This window comes from Pseudorca crassidens, chromosome 2 (assembly GCF_039906515.1).
Source record: "Pseudorca crassidens isolate mPseCra1 chromosome 2, mPseCra1.hap1, whole genome shotgun sequence".
NCBI classification, from domain to species: domain Eukaryota; kingdom Metazoa; phylum Chordata; class Mammalia; order Artiodactyla; family Delphinidae; genus Pseudorca; species Pseudorca crassidens.
In genome coordinates, this window is record NC_090297.1 from 180,435,388 (window position 1) to 180,455,129 (window position 19,742).

The 19,742-nt window shown below is 37.8% G+C and overlaps 2 protein-coding genes across 5 annotated transcripts in view; one reads left to right on the plus strand and one right to left on the minus strand.

Moving 5' to 3' along the window:
* The window catches only part of F13B (coagulation factor XIII B chain), a 41,059-nt gene extending 33,998 nt beyond the window's left edge, over positions 1-7,061 (plus strand). For both annotated transcript variants that reach the window (XM_067729809.1, XM_067729810.1), the window contains exons 11-12: positions 5,459-5,669; positions 6,840-7,061. In XM_067729809.1, coding sequence (XP_067585910.1) covers positions 5,459-5,669; positions 6,840-6,873 — 245 coding nt within the window. In that variant the 3' untranslated portion in view covers positions 6,874-7,061. The remainder of the gene's footprint in view (positions 1-5,458; positions 5,670-6,839) is intronic.
* A 6,583-nt stretch (positions 7,062-13,644) lies between these two features.
* The window catches only part of ASPM (assembly factor for spindle microtubules), a 67,436-nt gene continuing 61,338 nt past the window's right edge, over positions 13,645-19,742 (minus strand). For all 3 annotated transcript variants that reach the window (XM_067729813.1, XM_067729814.1, XM_067729812.1), the window contains 3 exons: positions 17,901-18,077; positions 16,482-16,651; positions 13,645-13,902 (listed from right to left, as the gene is read on the minus strand). In XM_067729813.1, the coding sequence (XP_067585914.1) occupies positions 13,800-13,902; positions 16,482-16,651; positions 17,901-18,077 (450 nt within the window). In that variant the 3' untranslated portion in view covers positions 13,645-13,799. The remainder of the gene's footprint in view (positions 13,903-16,481; positions 16,652-17,900; positions 18,078-19,742) is intronic.

A 19,742-nucleotide genomic window follows, 5' to 3' on the forward strand; every position in this document is an offset into this window, starting at 1 on the left:
CTTGCATCCCTGGTATAAATCCCACTTGATCATGGTGTATGATCCTTTTAATGTGTTGTTGGATTCTGTTTGCTAGTATTTTGTTGAGGATTTTTAAATCTATATTCATCAGTGATATTGGGCTGTAATTTTCTTTTTTCGTAGTATCTTTGTCTGGTTTTGGTATCAGGGTGATGGTGGCCTCATAGAATGTGTTTGGGAGTGTTCCTTCCTCTGCAAATTTTCGGAAGAGTTTGAGAAGGATGGGTGTTAGCTCTTCTGTAAGTGGTAGGATTCACCTGTGAAACCATCTGGTCCTGGACTTTTATTTGTTGGAAGATTTTTAATCACAGTTTCAATTTCATTACTTGTGATTGGTCTATTCATATTTTCTATTTCTTCCTAGTTCAGTCTTGGAAGGTTATACCTTTCTAATAATTTGTCCATTTCTTCCAGGTTGTCCATTTTATTGGCACAGAATTGCTTTTCGTAGTCTCTTAGGATGCTTTGTATTTCTGCGCTGCCTGTTGTAACTTCTCCTTTTTCATTTCTAATTTTATTGATTTGAGCCCTCGCTCTCTTTTTCTTGATGAGTCTGGTTAATGGTTATCAATTTTGTTGATCTTCTCAAAGAACAAGCTTATAGTTTTATTGATCTGTGCTATTGTTTTCTTTGTTTCTATTTCATTTATTTCTGCTCTGATCTTTATGATTTCTTTCCTTCTGCTAACTTTGGGATTTGTTTGCTCTTCTTTCTCTAGTTCCTTTAGGTGAATGGTTAGATTGTTTATTTGAGATTTTTCTTGTTTCTTGAGGTAGGCTTTTATAGCTATAAACTTCCCTCTTAGAACTGCTTTTGCTGCATCCCATAGGTTTTGGATTGTCGTGTTTTCATTATTATTTGTCTCTAGGTATTTTTTGCTTTCCTCTTTGATTTCTTCAGTGATCTCTTGGTTATTTAGTAACATATTGCTTAGCCTCCATGTGTTTGTGTTTTTTTTGCTTTTTTCCCTGTAATTGATTTCTAACCTCATAGTGTTGTGGTCAGAAAAGATGCTTGATATGATTTTAATTTTCTTAAATTTACTGAGGCTTGATTTGTGACCCAAGATGTGATCTATCCTGGAGAATGTTCCGTGTGCACTTGAGAAGAAAGTGTAGTCTGCTGTTTTTGGGTGGAATGTCCTATAAATATCAATTAAATCTGCCTGGTCTATTGTGTCATTTAAAGCTTGTGTTTCCTTGTTAATTTTCTGTTTGGATGATCTTTCCATTGTGTAAGTGAGGTGTTAAAGTCCCCACTATTATTCTGTTACTGTTGATTTCCTCTTTTATAGCTGTTAGCCATTGCCTTATGTATTGAGGTGCTCCTATGTTGGGTGCATATATATTTATAATTGTTATATCTTCTTCTTGGATTAATCCCTTGATCATTATGTAGTGTCCTTCCTTGTCTCTTGTAACATTCTTTATTTTAAAGTCTATTTTATCTGATATGAGTATTGCTACTCCAGCTTTCTTTTGATTTCCATTTGCATGGAATATATTTTTCCATCCCCTCACTTTTAGTCTGAACGTGTCCCTAGGTCTGAAGTGGGTCTCTTGTAGACAGCATATAGATGAGTCTTGTATTTGTATCCATTCAGCAAGCCTGTGTCTTTTGGTTGGAGGATTTAATCCATTCACGTTTAAGGTAATTATCGATATGTATGTTTCTATGACCATTTTCTTAATTGTTTGGGGTTTGTTTTTGTAGGTCCTTTTCTTCTCTTGTGTTTCCCACTTAGAGAAGTTCCTTTAGCATTTGTTGTAGAGCTGGTTTGCTGGTGCTGAGTTCTCTTAGCTTTTGCTTGTCTGTAAAGCTTTTGATTTCTCCATCGAATCTGAGTGAGATCCTTGCCGGGTAGAGTAATCTTGGTTGTAGGTTCTTCCCTTTCATCACTTTAAGTATATCATGTCACTCCCTTCTGGCTTGTAGAGTTTCTGCTGAGTAATCAGCTGTTAACCTTATGGGAGTTCCCTTGTATGTTATTTGTTGTTTTTCCCTTGCTGCTTTCAATAATTTTTCTTCTTTTTAAATTTTTGCCAATTTGATTACTATGTGTCTCGGCATGTTTCTCCTTGGGTTTATCCTGTATGGGACTCTCTGAGCTTCCTGGATTTGGTTGACTATTCCTTTCCCATGTTAGGGAAGTCTTCGACTATAATCTCTTCAAATATTTTCTCGGGTCTTTTCTCTTTCTCTTCTCCTTCTGGGACCCCTGTAATGTGGATGTTGTTGTGTTTAATGTTGTCCCAGAGGTCTCATAGGCTGTCTTTATTTCTTTTCATTCTTTTTTCTTTATTCTGTTCCACAGCCGTGAATTCCATCATTCTGTCTTCCAGGTCATTTATTCGTTCTTCTGCCTCAGTTATTCTGCTATTGATTCCTTCTAGTGTAGTTTTCATTTCAGTTATTGTATTGTTCATCTCTGTTTATTTGTTCTTTAATTCTTGTAGATCTTTGTTAAACATTTCTTTCGTCTTCTAGATCTTTGCCTCCATTCTTTTTCCGACGTCCTGGATCATCTTCACTATCATTATTCTGAATTCTTTTTCTGGAAAGTTGCCTATCTCCACTTCATTTAGTTGTTTTTCTGGGGTTTTATCTTGCTCCTTCATCTGGTACATAGCCCTCTGCCTTTTCATCTTGTCTGTCTTTCTGTGAATGTGGTTTTTGTTCCAGACTGCAGGATTGTAGTTCTTCTTGCTTCTGCTGTCTGCCCTCTGGTGGATGAGGCTATCTACCTCATCTTTTCTTGTTTTTCTCTGTTTCTCATTTTTTGTATGCCTGAAAAAATTAGTTCTTTATTATTTTCTCAGTTTGTGTTTGTCTGCAAATCTCTTTATTTTTTTTCTCCTTTGAGGAATATTTTTGCCTGATATAGAATTCTAGCTTGTCCATTATTTTCTTTCAATGCTTTAAGGATGTCATTTCATCCTTTTCTGTTTTTGTACTTTTTGTTAAATAGTCAAAGATCATTTTAATAGTACTTTTTTGAAAGTAAGCATCTTTTACTCTGCTGCCTTTGAGATTCTCTTTGCCTTCTCAGTAGGTTATTTTGGTTCGACATAGATGTTGGTTTCTTTGTGCACTTTATTCTCCTAGTTGGTAGGACTTCTTGAATCTGTGACTTGATATCTTTCATAGGTTTTGGAAATGTTTGGTTAATGTCTTTTCAAATATTTTTAACATTTTCTCTTTTCACTCTTTCTGTGATTCCATAAAACACATGTTACATCTTTTTCCAGTGTCCCCTGTCTCTTAAAATCAATATTTTCTTTCCTTTTATCTTCTCATTGTTTCAGTTTGGTAATTCTCTGCTGATATATTTTCCAGTTCATGAATCCTCTCTTTAGATGTGTACAGTCTGCTTTAAACTTGTATACTGAGTTCTCAATTTCAACTATTATCTTTGCATTTCTAGAATATCCATTTCATATTTTTTTGTAGATTTGAGTTGTCTGATGAAAGACTTCATCTTAACATCTATTTCTTGACCATATTAGTCGCAATTATTTATTTTTAACTCCTTGTCTGCAAATTCCAATATCTGGATCATCTGTAAGCTATATCTATTTTCTAGATCCATTTCTTGCTATTTCTGTTAATGGTTGATTGAATATCAAATATTTATGTGTGGATGAAATTTTAGGATCTTGAGACAATGATGCCATCTTATTCCAGACAATACTCATCCCATCTTCTGGCTGATAGTGTAGGGAAATTTATTCTCTATTCAGTGAGAGACAAAGCTTTCTCTAAGCTTATTTTCAGAACTTTGTTTGCTCCTGCTCATAGAATGTACCCTGCAGGGTTCTTCACTAGAGTTTGGTGTATATACCAAGGTCCCCCTTCCTGCCTGGCTCTGATATTCCTGGGAGATGGCCACTGCTCACTGTAGCTTTCCGTTCACTTCAAGTTGAGCTCCTCATTCTCTCTCTGCACAATCAAGAATAGGCAGATGCCCCCCTGGCAAAGCCAGGGCAGAGTATCAAGCTCATTTCATCCTACCTCCCATCTCTCTGGGCTCTGACACGTCAAGTCCTGGCTGTCTTGGCTGACCCACTTTTCTATCCTCAACCCCGTGGGATTTCCAGCAGCTCTTCTGGCTCTGTGTTTGTCGCTGGCCCATCTGTATCTAGTCTCTCAGCTTGCGCTGAAAATCAACAAAGCCCCAAGAGAAAAATGGCACAGAGTGTGGAACTCATCTGAATGGGCTTTTACCAGACCCTTAGCCTCTGGAGTACTGCCTGCCTTGAAAATTCTCTGATCCCTTGAAATACTTGCTTTGGGTCTGTTTTCAGAGTTTCTAGTTCTTAGTAGAAGTGCTGGTCTGATATAGGTTACTCTGTCATGGTTGAGAGCAGAAGTTCCGTGAAACAATTTTGAACTTGTTTTAATTTAAATTGCATGTTTTGTAGAACATTCTAAACAACAGTACCATTTGACCTCATTTTCAAAACTATTTTTCAGTGACTATAAAGATCCTGTTAGACTCTTTCTAATCATTCCTGCCATTTGTTTTCTATCTATAGCGTTTCTAGGATGACATCTGACACACAGGCCTTCACTTGAGAACGACTGAATAAAGAAGTATTTTAGCGTGTCAGTTGTATGATTCATTTGCTCTGTTAGCAACTCTGGACCTTTTTATTTATCTCAGAAGCAACTGCTTGGTGCGCTCAGTCATCCAGGAGGCAAATATGAACACAAGCAGCCCCATTTTCTGACATGATTTGACATTTGGTATCTTAAAAATACCAATGTTTTTATCAAGGAAAAGAAACCAGAGAAGTTTGTTGGGTATCCTAGTTCTTATCTTAAGTTTTTATTTTGTTTTGTTTTAATGCATAAGGAGAAGGACACAATAATACTGTCAACGCTTAAAATTTAAAGCATCTCAATCCAATCTTAATAATCCTTAATAACTGAAATTTAAAAGAGAAGAAACTGTTAATTACTTTGGATATACTTTATACATCAGGTCATAAATTCTGAGTCAGTGTCGAAACTCTAGCTTGTTTCTACATTTCCATAAAATATTATCTATCCAACCATCAATGGTTTGTCTCATGGGTGTTTTATTTGCACTTTCTGAAGAAGAAAAAAGAAAAAGAACACTATTTCAATGACTATTATTAACTATCAATGTTTTTTAAAAAACACCTTTTTTGCCTTCTGTCTTTGCAAATCTTAATGGCAAAAAGCTCAGTAACTGGCAGGACATACCCTTTTTCCAAATTCAGGGCAACAGAGATAAATGGCAGGCTGTTTTCTGTGAGCTTTGAACATATTTTCTGACTTGAATATGAATTCTAAGTTACTTGCTGCTCTAATGCCTGGGAATTTTAAGGTTATTATGAGAAAGCAACACAATGGTTCCTGTTAATACTGAGAGGTATCAAGATAGTTTTCTTTGTTTTTTATTTTTTTCAGAGCCTTGCACATTATCTTTTGATACAATGGAAAGTAATAATTTGCTCCTGAAATGGAGTTTTGACAATAGGCCATATATTTTGCACGGCGAGTATATTGAGTTTCTTTGTAAGAGAGATACTTACATTGAGTTTCCTATTATCGGATCGAAATTGAGAGTGCAATGTGACAGAGGGCAGTTAAAATATCCAACATGTATTCAAAGAGAAAGGTAAGGAGAGGCTTGTACCTGCAACTATTTTTTTTTTCTGTTCAGGTTGTTATTCATGAGATTCATTATGTTATAAATTTTAGAAACATTAGGTTCTACAACAGTCCTACTTTATGGTCATTATAAAGGGAAAAAAATCACGTTGTCTTTATTTTTTAAAACCAAGACAACTCCTAGACGTATTAACTAATTCAACAAGCTTTCTGAGTGGTCTAAAGTCAAAGCACTGTTTGCTATTGGATATTTGTGACTCTTTGGCAATCAGGTAAATAAATCAATTTGAGCAATATTTAAATGTGGAAAAATTAACCTACATGTTCTGAGATAAGAGAAAATCACATTTTCTCCCATTTCTCATTAGAGGTTCGTAATAATGATGGGAAACACAGTTTTACAAACTTGATACTGAGGGAAGAGCATGTCAATAACAAAGATTAAAATTATGGTATTTGTTTTCAGGAACACGGTTCTATATAAGAATTTGGAAGTTATTTCTGAAGTGTTTTCTCATATAGCAATTTTTAACATATATTTTCTACTACTTGATCAATGGAAAACAATCCTGTTCTTTTCTTAGAGAAATGTTAAAAGAATGCAATAAAATAATGTAATTCATTTTATTGGGTCAGAGTTTTGCCCCCTTTGAAGATACATTATAAAATGGGAATTATACTCTAGGTTCAACTAAGAACATTTTTAAATGACTTAAAAGTGCATGTGGTACTCTTCTAATGGTTATAAAGAATGAGCTGTATGAACTACATAAGGACAGTTTTTTAGATACTTGGAACATTCTAGAAAAAAAATTCATAAGACACACAAGTGGAAAACTTTTTTATTTTTAATTGCAGTGAAAAATCAGAGTAGAAAAATGTATGTGCTATTTAAATTTTTTATTATATCTTGCATTTCCTATTTCTAAGAGAAAAAGGAATAAGTAACTTAGAAAAAAAAATGTAGAAAATGGTGTTAGTGTAGTTAACGACATTGAGTTTTTAAAAAGAAATTGGTGGTATAATTTACCAGGGATGGTTACTTGCTTTTATCAGTACCTCATTAAAACAAGGACCAGTTATATGAAATATTGAAGGGCTAAGACTGTAATAAATACTTGACCAGAAATGATGCTTATTTCAACCCCCACCTTCTCTCTCTTTTTTTCTTATCAAGGATGTTGTCTTATCAAGAACGCTTAAGAACATGAAAATGAATGGCAAAAAGAAGAACAACATTTTGACACATCATAAAATCCTTTATAAAACATAATTGTTAGAAGAAAAATGTTGAATTAAAAACCTCTGATTTTTTACTTGCATGAAGATTTGAATCTAAACTGTTTACGCTGGACATTTTCTTTATTTATAAATAAAAGCTACACATGCTATTGTTTCACTTCTGGTTTGGATGACTTGACATGTGACCTCATCTTTGCTGCATGTTTCATCTATTAAAACATCAATCTGCACATCAAAATATTTCTGGTTCCTAATGCCAGTTCACTGGACTATACTGTCTTCAATATATGTGCAAAAATTCACACATGTCTTTAATCGTCTTTGTTAATATCAGGGTTTTCTGTTACTTTGAGTTCAATATTTATTCAAAAGAACCAGCACACTAGAGCTGAGAAACTATACATCATGTTAGAGGATTTACTTTATTAAATGAGCCGAGACTGCCCTTCAGACTTTCTAAGTGTAAAGAACTTTTAAAATTAACTGTACTGTTAGCTACCATTTGTTAATAATCAAATGGTTTGTGAATTAGTGAACCTTCCACATGTTTAAATGTTGCCCAAAGAACACAGCTATAAAAAAGAACAACCCTTACTATTTTTATATTATACACCGTCAATTTTTTTCTTAGATTGGGTAATTAATGGAATCATGCAGATTCTGAAAAATAAAACCTGAAGTCAGAGAGACCTTCAAGCACCAAAAAAAAGGGTGTGTCAATAATACTAGGGCCTGTCAGAGGCCTGAAATACTGCGTTCAGTGTGAAAGAGAGTTACTCACCCAGTTGTTATTACGGCTCATTCATAAGCACTACCTGGTTCTAGTACCCTTGTTAGGACCAGTTGTTGTTCCCAGAACAGCACATTTTTCCTCCCTAGAAGGTCTTCAGTTCTTCTAACTCAAGACCTTATTTTCCCAGTATGATGGCATTCTTCAAACCCCAACGTACAATTCCTGCTCCTGGGCTATGAGAGTTTCTCTGGAAATGAAGCCACACCTGGACTTACCTCTGTGGATTAAACATGAATTCATTTAATGTTCAAGCATGTATGTTTTAGAACTGTCCTTCCTTGAGTTCATATGCATTATTTCAATTAATCTCCAAGAGTAGTTTTTCACAGTGGATCGCATAAAATTGAAATTTGACTGAAATATCAATAGGAAAGTATTAATCCTTTCCAATTAATTCGACCAATCCATTAAGAAATGATACTGATCAGGTGTGGTGTCCCAGGAAACATGTTAGGTAATGCAGGATTCAGAGATGAATAAAATTCAGCTCATTATTTCAAGGAACTCACAATAATGAACTACTTAGTTTAGGAAAAGAGTTAAACTTGTATTATTGGTCATAAACTCTGATGCCTGGGGACAGGCACAACACGTGGATGGGTGAAGCAGGTCTAGTGGTATTTCTGGGGAACTGCTCACGGCATGCTCTCTTTAACCTGGGTAGCTTGCTAGCTTCCTGATTTTAGTTTTTAAATGTGGGTTTCTGCATTTTAAAAGTAATTTAGCAATGGTATGTAAAGTTTTGTAAGTTGAAAAAAGGTATTAATCTTTTTCCATTAATTCATCAATGAATCCATTTATAAATGATGTTGAGTACCTGCTTTATCCCAGGAAACAGAAGTTTCGCTCAGGGAGGATAACTGTCATGTGGGAATGTTGTATCCAGCATTGCCGTATCTTCTGGTTTGTTAATTGTGAAATCTACTGATTTTTATATGGGGAGGGGGTGCATAAAAAATCTGTGACTCATCGTGGCTCATTAGCAGCCAATTTGTAAACTCCAAATGCTAAAGCAACAAAAGTGTGAAAAGTGCAGCGATGGAGCATGTAAAAGGAGTGGCATTGAGGAAGCAGTAATTAACTTTTTTGGTATTAACTGGGCTGTAGGAAGATTCCTGGAAAAAGTTAAGTTTACAAGACTAGGGAAGACATTCCAAGTGGAAGGAATGGCACACACAGAATCAAATACTGAGCACACGCTATGTGCCAGGCCTGAGGCTCCACACTGGAGGTAAAGCACTGAATAGGACACGTTATTTCTGCTGTTAGGAGCTTGTGCTCCAGGTAGATAAAAAAGATATTAAACAAACCATTACAAGATGCAGTGTGTCAGGAAAGATCCTGTCTTAGGCAGCAAGGACCAGGAGGGACAACCTAGCCCTGGATGCCCAAGAAAGGCTCCTCTGAGGAGGTAATACGGAGGCTATTTGAAGGGAGAAAAGAAAGCATTTCAGGTAGAGGAAAGAACACGTAGAAAACAGCAAAGAGCATGGTGTTTCCAAGAAGCTAATAAAAATGCATACTGGATTGAGCGGAAAGGAGGGAAGGCCTTTGTCCGCCAAATTAAAGATGCCGGAAGTCAGTGACCGAAATGAGATGCTTACAGTGTTTTTTTTTTTTTTTTAAAAAAAGAAAAAAAATGGTTCTGAGAAACCTAGGGGCAGGACAGGAGTAAAGACGCAGACGTACAGAATGGACTTGAGGACACGGGGAGGGGGAAGGGAAAGCTGGGACAAAGTGAGAGAGTGGCATGGACATATATACACTACCAAATGTAAAATAGATAGCTAGTGGGAAGCAGCTGCATAGCACAGGGAGATCAGCTCGTGCTTTGTGACCACTTAGAGGGGTGGGATATGGAGGGTGGGAGGGAGACGCAAGAGGGAGGAGATATGGGGATATATGTGTATGTATAACTGATTCTCTTTGTTATAAAGCAGAAACTAACAACACACCACTGTAAAGCAATTATGCTCCAATAAAGATGTAAAAAAAAAAAAAAGAAGAGTAAGATGAGCAGAGCTATCAACAGACCCTGGGGTTTAGAAAACCGAACAGTGGTTTTCAGAGTCTGTAAGAGAACAGGAAACTCTAGGGCCTTGAAAAATAAGAGTAGGTGAGAAGTAGACATAGACTAGCCTGCCTAGGGACCGAAATCCATCTCGAAACTGTCTCAACCTAAATTGGATAAAGGTGATGTGAGGTAGCTGGTGTTTCTAGCCTAGTTGTCAGCTGGGAGCACAATAAACTCTCTGGAGAAGATGACATCATTCACAACCTTGCATTGTATCTGAGTTTTCACATTTAATGTCCTCAATTAATTTTTTAAAAGTAAAATTGTATTTTTTGAAGGAGAATACAACAGATGATAAACAACCTCTTCAACTTCTGCTATGAATACGCACAAGTAAAATTCTAAGAGATAACAACTATAAGCTCTGAACAAAAGCCAAACTAACCCCCAACCCCAAACAGAAAACCAAATACATGGATGCACAGCAGAATGGAAAATAGCAGATTGTGGACGGGAGGATTCAGCTGAAAGAAGGTAATGGAGCTAGTTCTCTCAGGCAGTAACCCATTTTTACAGGTTACTGCCTGAGAGAGCTCTGCAATCAACACGTTTGCAATGGAGTTAAACCTTGGACTAAAAGAAAAAGCCCACAGCATTCTAGCCAGAGGTACCAGTGAAGTGGGTGTGGGGCAGTCACATCCACTGAGAAAGGAGGCGGACGGGTAGATCAGACTAGTGAGAGCAAAGAGAGGGCCCCAAATTTCGTGTGTAAATTCTACATAAATCTCTAAATGACTCTTGGATATCTATGTATTGGGCAAATTCAAAGTAACTCAGATAAGAATAAAAAATAATTGAAAAAAGATTTGAGCTGCCACCCCAAAATCAGTGTTCAGCTTGAGCCGACCAAGTTGTTAAAAACATTATTTTTTGGAGGACTAGAAGAGAATCCAGAGCCTCCACAATATAACATTCAATATGTCTAGGATACAAGACAAAATTATGTGATATACAAATAGAAGAATGTGGTCCAGACACACCTCACGGAGGCTGTTGAAGAGCAAACACCTACATGCTGAGAGCGAGGCTACAAATCAGGATGGATTTTCACTTGAAAGCTGACTGGGTGTGAGGGAAGCAGATCACTGCTACCTGTCCAGTAGGTCAGCACTTATTTTAGAGCAGATAGGAACACACATGGAATCGAAAGATCTTGTAGGAAAGCGGCCATGGAACCCAGACAGCCTCAGACAGACAGTAACAGTAGAAGGAAGACACTGAGTAACCTATGTCTTTAATAACGTTGTTAAGGTGAATATAAATGTCACCGGACTGTTCTTCAAATGTACCTCAGTAAAGATCCATCACAATTACTGACGGCAGGAAGAGCCTGTTTCTAATACTCCAACAATGTTCAGCAGGTATGAAAATTAATGATGCTTTGGCAAAGCAAGGGCAAAGTTTAGATCAAGTTTCATTTTGGTCTCATTTAGATAATTCAAAATAAACCATCACTATTCCAAATACAAAAGTTATCTGCAGTAATAATGGAATATTATTCATAGAATAAAACTCTACTCTCTAAGACTGGTTTCTGAAATAGGCTTCTGTATAATTGGAGAAAAAAAGGGTCCATAATTTATGCAAGATGCAGAAGCACTGCTTTATGCAGCCCTCCATAAGCATTTATTGAAATAAGCAGGTTTTTGGACTATTTTCTTCTTCCTTTACATAGGTTGGAAATTTTTACACACACCCACAAATACACACGCCCTCAAATGTAAATTGTAAATATTCATCTGCATTACTCTTACCTCCTGTGTAAGAATTTCACTGGAATTCTTCCTTTGTTGAAAGCAGAACTACAATAGTTTATCACTCTTTCTTTATACCAAGAAACAGTGGCAGCTGAACAATATTAAAATTAAAAGCAAGCCTGTTAGCAAGCTTAGCTACTAGCAAAAAGTAATCCAAAAGACAGTATTTTCTTAATCCGCAAAGATTTTTAAATGTTCTAGGCTTTCATTGCTACAATGAAAAATTAGAAGTTATAAAGATAATAAAACCTGGAAAAAATCACCTATTGAGAAAAATTCAACAGTTTTGCGTAACAGATTGCACAATGTGAATTTCTTCCTCTCAAACATGAAGCCAAAATATGGTATGGGTAACAAGCTATATGAGGGATAGATAAAATTTTCCAAGGTTGTAAAAGTATGGATTTTTTTTTTTTTTTTTGCGAAAATCATAACTATGTAACTTTATATATGTATACATTTAAAACTAAATTAGGTACTTTCCTGGCGGTCCAGTGGTTAAGACTCTGTGCTTCCACTGCAGGGGGCACGGGTTCGATCCCTGGTTGGGAACTGAACTAAGATCCCACGTGGCTTGCAACACGGCCAAAAAAACCAAAACCAAAACAAAACAACCAAAAAACCCCACTAAATTAAAAATGACACTCTATGGTTATAATGACATCTACTGGAAATCTGGGTTAATTACAGACAAGAAGGTGAATAAAATTCACCTAACTTCACCAGTAATAAACTCACCTAACACAGAACTAGATTGGAGTTAACGTATTTATATTCCTTCTTTAATACAATGTAATCTCTCTGTAGGAAACAGCAACTTCTAAAGAAAAAGGCTTAATTACCCCTCAACCATTCCTTCCAACCACACACACACACACACACATACACACAAGCCTTCCAGCCTTCAGGAAGCCTTGGAATCCTGATATGGATTTATCACATACATTTAAGAGGAATATCCTTCACATGAAAATAGAATATTATGTAAAATTTAAAAACTTTTAGTCCGAGTTCCAACAATAGAAAAACTGAACATCTAGAACTCACCTTTCACGTATAACTTCATAGAAATATTTCTTGTGCAAATACTAATTGGTTATAACCATCTTAGAGGAAATTAACACCAATAACATTTTATGTTGATTATATCCTAGTGGTATAATTTACCAAGTAAATAAATTGCTTACACTAAAATTCTGTTAAATGAAAGAGAAAAACGAACCATTTGGGAGAGTCAACAAAAACTATAGTATTTGGCATATTCTAAGTAACAAGAGTTCTCCAAACTCCAAACACTTCATTGGAAGAAAAAAAAAAATCCAAAAATGTCTAGTTACTTTCAATATATTCTTTAATATGTCAATATGGTCTTTATTCTAACCAAATCTCAACAGTCTCTGACTAGGTTTAATCCTCATTCCAACAAAATAATAAAGTTAAGTAGTTAAATGGTCTCTCCATTTCTAGCTACTAATGATTTATTTCAAGCACTTTAAAGCTGTCCTGGCCCCCATAGCTAGACAGTCTTTGGGACCAGATCAGACTGCAGACAGCCACTGGAATTAGCCTTCTGTGGCTCTGGAATCACACCGGCTCAGTATTGGTAACAGTGACCCAAAGCTACTGAAAATAACAAGTCATGTTTCAACACCTGAATCATCTTCAGGTCTGTGCTCAGTGACTAGACAATGAGTTTCTACTACAAGCAATACCTTGCTCTTCCCAGGTCAAATTACAGCCCCACTCAGTTCAAAGTCAGGAGTTTTTAATATATGAAGGGGTAGGCTGAATTTGTCTAATTTCCTCAGAGCGGCTCATTTGCCCATCTTGATGGTCCCGTCAGTCAGGAAACAGGGGTGCTGTCTATGGCATTTGTGGGATTATTTTATCCTCACTTCTATGTGAGTTGGCAGAATCTTAAATTTTCAACATTTGTTTTAGATAAATGCCTCAATTTACCTATAAAACAGGAATAATAAGCTAATCTTTTCCCTTTAGGAATATGATTATATTCAAACTAATATAATATTTTAAGACAACAGACATAGATAACAGTGTTGGAATCATGTCATGACATTAGTTTGTTATCTGCATAAAGCTATTAAATAAAAGAAACGAAGAATATAAAAAGTTTATTTGTTACATACCTTTTTTGAACTTTAATACAAAGTCAGATTTTAAAAGTTGTACAAAGCAAGCCAAAAGCACTTTCCATACATGTGATCAGCTTTCCTATTTCTTTTCCTGTACATACTGAGACATTTGCCTTTGCTAATAAGGAATGCCAAGTGTGTCCATCACCATTTGAATAGCTTTCAGAGGATTCATGATTTCTTCCAAGTTATCTCTTCTCAACACCCAATCCGGTTTAAGTCTGTGAGAAGAATAGAAACCTTGCATTAACCCAGTTCCTCTCTTAGAAGACTCACGTCCATCGCTTTGTCTTAACTGAAATGTGGTCCCTCCTGGACGCATCACCTCCCTCACAGACCCTCACGCAGGTGGGAGGCTTCATGTTATGGCCGTTTACGATTTTAGACTATTTCTCTCCATCTTCCCTGAAGGATGATCCTGGCTCCTTTGAAGCTCAGGCTATTCAGCTACCAAACCCCAGCGTTTTGTCTGTAAACCTGGTTCCTGGTCTTCCCTCAACTCCTGCCCCATCTCAGAACTTCAGCAGCCTTGTAGCTAAAGAGCCGACCCCTCACCTCTCCGTTTCTGCCCCCTTTCCTTTGGGTCCACTCAGCACACCCCCCGTCACACAATCACAAGACAGCCGCTGTCACCCTCAGAAAGTGCCCGGCCACCGACTGCTCAGCCTGAGCCTTCCAGCCCGAACCACCTCTTGGGGTTCATCCACGCCCTTTGACTTAATACTTCCACGGCTCACAGCTTCCTCCCACTGTGGTGTCCACTTCAGGGGACCTCAGCACGTGCCTGTCACCCAGCACAATGCTGGTCTCCTTTCCCTCCCATCTAGCTTGGGTCCCTCAGTATAATCTCCATTGCAAATGCCGTTAACGCCATTGGTGCTCTTCCCTATTGAATGCAACTGGAAAGCTCTATGTGGATTCCAAGTTGAATCCAGGTATCTGCCTTCTCCATTCCTGCACAGCTGGACGTTGCTAAAGAAAACCTGCACAACCAGGCTGGCTGATTTTATGCCAATGATTGAAATTACCTAGAAATTGCTTCCTTTCTCTTTCCCCAAGATGACTGTTTTCTTCTTTCCAAATGTCCCCTCCACACCGTCCCCCATCTGCTTCTGAGCTAATGTTTATGATCTCCTTCTTCACTGAGGAAACGGCATCACAGCCACCCTCCTCACATGAATCCCTACCACTATATGCACTTCCATCTTCCTGTTCTTTCCAGTGAAAATTCCGAACATCTATGAATTGGGGGGTGGTCAAACAGAGCGGGTATATATCCCCCTACCGTGGAACAGCAGTCTGTGAAGAAAGAGATGCAATCTAAGCCATGCATCGACATGGATGAACCTCAAGAGCATTACGCTAAGTAAAAGAGTCCCGTCACAAGGAGCTACCTCTGTGTGATTCCATTTATGGGACAAAGCAGAAAAGGCAAAACTAAAGGTACTGAACTCCCATCAGCAGGTTCCAGAACTTAGGGGTTAATGGGAGAGAACTGACTGCAAGGGGGCACAAGGGAACTTTGTTGTGACAGAAATATTTTATTTCAGTGGTAGTGGTTTCACAACTGTATACGTTTGTCAAAACTCATTGAATTGCATACCTAAATAAAGGGTACATTTATACTGTTGGGAGTTTTACTTCAAAAAACCCCGACAGTGTCAAAAGGGGAGAAAAAAAAAAAAAGAATCTACTCATTCATATGTTAATAGTTTTACAACGTAATTCATATTATAATATGCCAAGTCCTTAAATAAAAACCGTATGTAGAAATAGTTCCCATTAATAAATTTTAAGCAGACTATTTTTATGTTATACTGTAAAACATGCAAGAGTAAAACCAATTTACAACTATTATACAGTTTATAATTATGAGTAATTATAAAGCTAACTGCTGTATAACCCAGGTCAAGAAATAGTGCATTGTCAGTGGTGCAGGATTTATACCTAGTAGACAATTGTCCAGTCATAGAAAGGAAGGAGAGAGAGGGAGAGAGAGGGAGGGGTTCTAATGATTCCTGCATCTAATTTATATCTCTAGACCATTTCCCTAATTTATATCTCTAGACTGTTTCTTCTGCCCAGAACCAGAGAGCAACAACGAATGTCCTTACAAGAAACACAGAGGAGGGAGAGGGAGAAGAAGCCCTGTGAAGACTTAGGCGGAGGACAGAGCTATCGAGCAACAAGCCAAGGACACTTAGCCGCCAGAAACTGGACGAGCCAGGGAAGGATTACACCCCAGAGCCTCAGACCAGGTGAGGCCCTGCTGACAACCTGCATTTCAAACTTTCAGTTTCAAGAACTGTGAGAGAATAAGTTACTGGTGTTTAAGGCCACTAAGTTTGTGCTAGGTAACTAATACAAGGTCAAAAAGAACTTCTCTAGGAGGAGAAATTTCAGGCATCGGGGTGATTATGCAAGGAGTTGGAGGTTGACGTTTTGGCCACCAGACCTTCGCCACCTCCCCAGTAGTGCAGCTTGTCCTACATGGAAGGGAAAAAATGATACGGCAAAGCTTATTCAGAGCTAATTATCAGCCTTAGCACGTACCTTGTTAGAACCAGGAATTTACCCAATAACTACTAAATATTCTTGGCTGCAGTGTTATTACTTCATTAACTGCTGAGATCGTCTCCTTTAGATTTACCAAAGATTTTCTTCTTGTTCACATGCTGTTTCTCCATTGTCAAGCACAGTCTCTTGCTCATAGTAGGTGCTCAATAAATGTTTGCTAAGTGGATGAATGAATGAATGAATGAATGGTGACACAAAACTATAGAGTACATTTACTGCTCACCTTGAAACCATTCTGGTTCTTACAGGTGTTTCTGGAATAAAGGAAATGCTCATAGAAGATTTCTTCTTTTGTTTACAAAGGATTCTTTCAGTATTCACTTTATGTTTATGAGCTGTAAGTTTATAGAGACTATAAATACGGTCAACAACTTTGGACCTACTTCGAACATCCTACAAAAGAAAATGTGCATTTATTAAACTAATAAGAATTCTATATCCCTTCTATGCTAGCAAAATCAATCACAGTATACAAACACTATGCAGTAAATTAAGAGCTTTTAACAATAAAAAAGCCGAGCTCTCCAAGTTCAGTAGTTAGATTGGTTTAAATTATGAATTTATAAGACAATTACGAAGAAGGCAAATATTCAAAAATTGTACACTTAACTCCATACTAAATAAAAAAGCAAACATTAAAGTAAATATACCTATTATACATGGTTACCAAGTCCTGTGAATTTTACCTTCTTTTTTTTTTTTAAGAAGATGTTGGGGGTAGGAGTTTATTAATTAATTAATTTATTTTTGGCTGTGTTGGGTCTTCGTTTCTGTGCGAGGGCTTTCTCTAGTTGTGGCAAGCGGGGGCCACTCTTCATCGCGGTGCGCGGGCCTCTCACTATCGCGGCCTCTCTTGTTGTGGAGCACAGGCTCCAGACATGCAGGCTCAGGAGTTGTGGTTCACGGGCCTAGCTGCTCCGTGGCATGTGGGGCCCTCCCAGACCAGGGCTCGAACCCGTGTCCCCTGCATTGGCAGGCAGATTCTCAACCAGTGCGCCACCAGGGAAGCCCCGAATTTTACCTTCTTAAAGTTTCCAGCGTTACCCACTTACCTCTGCCTGATGCGACCCCAGGTCAAGTACAGTCTCTTGCCCAGACCACTGTGTGTCTACACGTGCCTCTTTCCTTAATGGTCTCCCTATACCCACACGATCTCCCAAATCCATTCTTCGACCAGCAGCCAAAGTGATGTTAAAAATTAAACTGGAACATATCTCCTTGCTTAAAATCCTTCAGTGGTTTCCCACTGTTCTCAGGATAAAGGCCACAGTCCTATCATGGCCTGCAGTCACCCCTGCTGACTGTAACTCCTGGAGAGGATGCTCAGAGGCCTCACCGGAGAAACGCTTGTCACGTCTTTATGTCACAGCAGGGGGTGAGGAGTTGTGCACATCTGGATTTCTACCTTGCTGGGACAGCTGTTGCTTCTCTCAAGTACATGGGAGCTGGTTGCTCCTAGGGCTGTGATAAATTCTACTTCTAGAATTCAGCTTCTCTGACACATAAGAAACAACTCATATCAGCACAAAGAGCAGGTGTGAACACACGCAAAGCCCTATTTAAGTTGTGATAACTGCTTAAAAGTCTTGGACTTAGAACATGTAGAGATAACCTCAAAGGAAAACAACTGATGAATACTTACAGAAGCTCGATTTGTCCTCTTCAGTAAAACAGCTAACAAACAACAAGTTTTTGTGAAAATGCTTCTACTCTTGTCTGCAACTTTGTCACCGGGCTTTTCTTGGTACATTTGCAGAAGCTCCAGCAGTGTATCTACACAGTTTTCTACATCGTAAACTGCTGAAGTCGTTTTCTCATACTGGAAGAGAACAGAACCAAGTTACAAATTATAATAAACACAGATACTGGGCTGGCCAAAAGGTTCGTTCGGTTTTTTCCGTAAGATGGATCTAGTAGTATCAGTTTTCTTTAACTTCATTCAAAACAATTTTGTTAGATTGTATATGGCAGCTGTCATATCAGCGTGCATTTAAAAAAAGACTAATCAAAATTGATGAAGTTTTGTGTAGTTATTTTAATATTGAAGATGGAAGAAAAAAAGCAACATTTTCAGCATATTCTGCTTTATTATTTCAAGAAAGGTAAAAATGTAACCGAAATGCAAAAAAAAGATTTGTGCAGTGCATGGAGAAGGTGCTGTGACTGATCAAACGTGTCAAAAGTAGTTTGTGAAGTTTCGTGCTGGAGATTTCTTGCTGGATGATGCTCCACGGTTGGGTAGGCCAGTTGAAGTTGATAGCGATCAAATCGAGACATTAATTGAGAACAATCAGTGTTATAACACGTGGGAGATAGCTGACATACTCAAAATATCCAAATGAAGCACTGAAAATCATTTGCACCAGCTTGGTTATGTTCATCGCTTTAGGTCTACGTTAAGTTAAGCGAAGAAAACCTTCTTGACCCTATTTCCGCATGCAATTCTCTACTTAAATGTAATGAAAACGTTCCATTTTTAAAACAAATTGTGACAGGTGATGAAAAGTGGATACTGTACAATAATGTGGAATGGGAGAGATCGTGGGGCAAGTGAAATGAACCACCACCAACCACACCAAAGGCCAGTCTTCATCCAAAGAAGACGATGTTGTGTATAGGGTGGGATTGGAAGGGAGTCCTCTATTATAAGCTCCTTCCAGAAAAGCAAACGATTAATTCCAAGAAGTACTGCTCCCAATTAGACCAACTGAAAGCAGCACTTGACGAAAAGCATCTAGAATTAGTCAACAGAAAACACATAATCTTCCATGAAGATAACACAAGACCACATGTTTCTTTGGTGACCAGGCAAAAACTGTTACAGCTTGGCTGGGAAGTTCTGATTCAACCACTGTATTCACCAGACACCGCACCTTCGGATTTCCATTTATTTCTGTCTTTACAAAATTCTCTTAATGGAAAAAATTTCAATTCCCTGGAAGACTGTAAAAGGCACCCGGAACAGTCCTTTGCTCAAAAGGATAAAAAGTTTTGGGAAGACAGAATTATGAAGTTGCCTGAAAAATGGCAGAAGGTAGTGGAACAAAAGGGTGAATACGTTGTTCGATAAAGCTCTTGGTGAAAATGAAAAATGTGTCCTTTATTTTCACTTAAAAACCAAAGGCACATTTTGGCCAACCCAGTACTTTAGAAACACCAACCAAAAAGGAAGCCAGACGTGATCAGAAGAGGTTCTGCTGTTCTGATACAGCGCAGTGTACAGGCTGTCAGCTCCGGAGGGAGATGGACATGAACCCTCCACCACTGACCACAGGCTGGTCCTCGGGCGAGGACCTTACCTCCTGTAAAGACGATTATCCCTTCACTACAAAATGGGAAGGATAATACCATAAGAACCATCTTAGAGGATGAATGGGAGCACTAAATTAAATGATGCATGAAAAGAACTAGCACATAGTTAGCAAGGCCTTAACTAACTTGCTGTTATTAATATTATAAAAACAGGAGAAATAAATCATAAAAA